This window comes from Echinops telfairi, unplaced genomic scaffold (assembly GCF_000313985.2).
Source record: "Echinops telfairi isolate 266 unplaced genomic scaffold, ASM31398v2 ScPeMD7_1713;HRSCAF=2227, whole genome shotgun sequence".
NCBI classification, from domain to species: Eukaryota; Metazoa; Chordata; class Mammalia; order Afrosoricida; family Tenrecidae; genus Echinops; species Echinops telfairi.
In genome coordinates this window covers 174457-178474 of record NW_022105611.1, presented here as the reverse complement: position 1 = coordinate 178474, position 4018 = coordinate 174457, and the positions used below count along the sequence as shown (strand labels likewise).

Genomic DNA, 4018 nt, shown 5'->3' with positions numbered 1-4018 from the left:
ATTCACTCACTCACTCACTCACTCTCTCTCATTCACTCATTCACTCACTCACTCTCACTCACTCACTCACTCTCTCATTCACTCACTCACTCACTCACTCACTCTCATTCACTCACTCTCACTCTTATTCACTCACTCTCACTCACTCACTCACTCACTCACTCTCTCATTCACTCACTCACTCACTCTCATTCACTCACTCACTGACTCATTCACTCACTCTCTCTCACACACTCACTCTCATTCACTCACTCACTCTCTAATAAGAGAATTTTTTTTTTAAGAAAAAAAACAAAAACAAATTTCAAAGCCTTATTTTTAAATCTTAAAAGTAATTTTTTTCCCCTCAAAGTTCCAACAGTTGGCCTTGACTTCACAGAATTGGAGCATGCTTTTCCAAATTTGCATCGCCAGCTCTTTCAACCCCTAGAATCATGTCTAGACTTTGATTTATCCTTGACCTCTGGGACTTCTCAAGAGAGCAAAGACTTTTCCAAGGTACGTTAACATAGAGTCTCCATTGCAGTTAATTCCCAAGAATCGTTTTAAGCGTTTTCTTCTATTAGAGCTATGGTTCTTAATCTTGGCTGCCTACTACAACCATGTCGCAAACTTTTAAAAAAATACAATGCCCAAACTACTCTAGATGAATTAATCAGAATCTCTGGGCATATGAAGGCATTGTGTTTGTTCTTTTAAGCTCCCCATGTGATTCGAATCCCTGTTTGAATTTTGTCCTATCAGCCTGATCTATGGCTTAACACAGGAAAGAGGGTTTGACATTGTTAGCGAGTGGCTCATTTGTTTGTTTAATGGAATTCTACCTTAAACAGTCCAATCAATATGATTTTAGAAAAATCTAAGAAATCTCTTCCTACAAGTTGAAGGGACCGAGATACAAGCAGGGTGATCTTCCTGTTTCCTTGGCCTAATATCCAAAGCTACTTTAGTGTACCTATTTTCTGTTTATGAGAAATTAATCTCTGTTCATAACTCTTATAGTTTAGGTTAATTCGCAATTTGTTTTAGATAATTTTCTAAAGTCTCATATTGATTGAAATGGAGGAATGAGGTTTTGAATAAGCAATTTGATAGTTATTTTTAAAACAAACAAAACACCCACTGCCATCAAGCCAATTCTGCCTCATAGTGACCCTATAGAAACAAGTAGCCCTTGTGGTTTCCCCAGAGTAACTCTTTAAGGAAGCAGAAATCCTCCTCTTTCTCGGAGGAGCCAAACCGCTAACCTTTTGGTTAGCAGCCCAATGCATCACCCCTCCCCACCAAATATTGCCAAAGGAACTGACTGATTCGATGGATAAATGTACCCCTTAATATTTCAAAACTGCTAACCACAAGGTCAGTGGCAAAAAGATTAAGCTTTCTGCTCCATAAAGATTTACAACCTCAGAAACCCATAAGGGTGGCTCTGTGTCTCATAGTCACTGTGAGGCGGAATCAACTCGTTGGCAGTGAGTTTGTTTTCATTGAATCTTTCTACCTCTCTTGTTTTCTGCTAGGGCCCCGAGTCTTCATCTCCAAGCCAACATACTACTACCGCTTCCTTCAAAGGCTCAGTTTCTCTTACAGGACAGAGGAGCAGCATGTGCTCTTCTCGTAATGCAAGTCTAGACCAGCAACGTGACTTCCATTTGGCTCCTGTTGCGGCTCAGAGTATGTGTGACCAAGTTAATACCCCAAATCGACTCCCTGCTATGGAGTCAACGCTGACCCCAAGCCACCCTCCAGGACCGAGTAGAACTGCCCCTGCAGGTTTCTGAGACTAACTGTGCATAGGGCAGAAAGCCGCCTTTCTCCCAGAATGGCTGGTTTTCAACTGGGAAACTTGCCCAAGTATTTGTTATATATCAACCCTGAGCTCTTTGAGGAAAAAAGCTGTCATTTTTTCCGATTGTCGCAGTGCCTTTCATAATTTATTAGCTTGGGTGAAAATGGGGGGCTTCAGAACATGCATGGCAAACCTCCATTCTCCTTTCATTCCATCTCTCCACAAACCTTTAGATGCCTCATATGATGTGCGCTAAAGAACTGCTTGAGGGTCATGTAACCATTCTTTAGCTTTCTATTCATTCTTAACATACGTGAGTTTTTACTCCTAAAACCGCAGAGAGCAACCTGACTATAAATCACTTAATATATAGCTTAAGCTTTATTATTTGCAGTTTACTCAGATTATTAGATTGCATATGTATCCATGTTTTGTGACATACAGGAATGATTAACAAACTTCTTGACCTTCTTTACTGCAGGAGCTGAACAATCTTTTCAAGAGCTTGCACCAGAGTTTTCTGTAGAAGAGGGGAGCCAGTATGCTGATCTACCAAGTGTTTTTAGCATTGAAGCAGGAGATTCGTCTCAAGTCGAGGAAAATCAGAACCACCCCTCTGAAGAAATGTTGCCGAATAAGAAAAACCCTCAGTTCCCAGTCTGTCTTGAAACTGTGTCAAGTTCATCTGATGAGGGTAATGTCTTTAGGCAGTTAAACGTACAACATAGCACCCCGTGTGGCTCTACCTCTAGTGAGTGCTCAATAAAAGATCAACAAGAAGACGGGAGAAAAGGACCGAGTTTTACAAAAGTCCCTGAAAGAGGACTTCACATGATGTTAGAGAGCCAAGGAGCCGTTGAAGTTGATCAATGTGCAGCAGGCGAGCCTCCAGACAGAAATCCATACGCAGAAGAAACTGACTCGGAATTACGCGTAAGAACAGTGGAGATGGGAACTTCACTTCTGACACCCCCCTTATTAACTAATCAGAATGAAAACGATTTTGAGACGCCAACTTTTAAAAGGGAAACTCCGGAAAGCTTAAGCAACCTCTCTCAGCCAGCACCGCCAGAGCTCTTCCTGAGCGCCGCATCGCTGTCAGCGCCAGGCTCAGTTCCAACCTGGGTGAGTGAAATCAGTCTTGTACTGGTGGCATCGAAGTCTCTTCTGGGGAAAGGATGTTTTGAAGCAAACTTCAGGAAAAGCAACAAAGCTCAGTCTCCATTTTGACACCGAAGCTCGCTTGCCAAGGTTCCTAGATCCATTTAATGAAGTGGAAACTTCACCTGAAAGCTGACCTTGAAGAGAATTTCACCTTTCAATTCAGCTCCCCTACCTCTAGGTTCCCAGAGAAGTGACCCTTTCCAGGATGAACCTCCTGGCACCATATTTAAGTAAACCACTATGAGCATTCCCTCAGTGCAGTGTAGCAAGGTTGGCTGCTAACTGGAGGCTGGAGCTCATCCAGCATGGTGCTCTACCTCTGAAAAACCAGCCATTGAACCAGCACACTGATGGAAGAGGTCTACTCTGACGCGCCTCGGGGTTGCCCCAAGCCAGAATTGGCTTTACTGGGTTTAGGTGCTTTCCTGTGAAAGTAGACATTGAACGGTAACTTTGGGTTAGAACCCTATTTTTGTCTAAAAACACGTATTTAAAGAGGCTCAAAATCATTTTGGTGGTATTAGTTGTCTGTCAATTAATGATTCCTATTTTGCTAAGTAAAATTTTACCCTAGTCACTAACACTGGACTATATAGCTCTTGCATGAATTATCTTGCCTTACAGCTAAATTATGCTTTACACATTTGAGTTTCCAAAACTGTTTTTTAACAGGGCTCCTTTTTTAATTGTACTGCACAGGAGACAGAGTCTGGCTGTGGCATAATGGAGGAACCAGAACTTACCTTAGTAAGCACCAGTGACATCAGTGTTGCTGAAACAGCGGTAGAATTTGAAAACTTAACTCTACAAGACAAGGAGGTAAACTGATTTCTAGATGAATGTACTAGCCTTCCTTCATACTCAGCAACCTACTGAGAATTAGAAAACAGGTCACTAGTTGCTGTTGGCTTTTGTTTTGTCCCTTTACCTTTCTCTCCCCACTACCTTTGAGTAGATGCAAAGAAACACTATAGGACGAATAGGGTTCCTAAGACTCTAATTTTTCTTTTTAAGTTTTCATTTCAGGTTTTTCTTCAGTTTCTAAATCCAGGTGTGTGTGTGGGG

General features: G+C 41.8%; 1 protein-coding gene across 5 annotated transcripts in view; it reads left to right on the top strand.

Annotated features, from left to right (window-relative positions):
• Positions 1-4018, top strand: part of CEP295 (centrosomal protein 295) — a 45981-nt gene that overhangs the window by 40165 nt on the left and 1798 nt on the right. For all 5 annotated transcript variants that reach the window (XM_045293174.1, XM_045293175.1, XM_045293176.1 and 2 more), the window contains 4 exons: positions 353-498; positions 1521-1674; positions 2271-2914; positions 3653-3772. In XM_045293174.1, the coding sequence (XP_045149109.1) occupies positions 353-498; positions 1521-1674; positions 2271-2914; positions 3653-3772 (1064 nt within the window). The remainder of the gene's footprint in view (positions 1-352; positions 499-1520; positions 1675-2270; positions 2915-3652; positions 3773-4018) is intronic.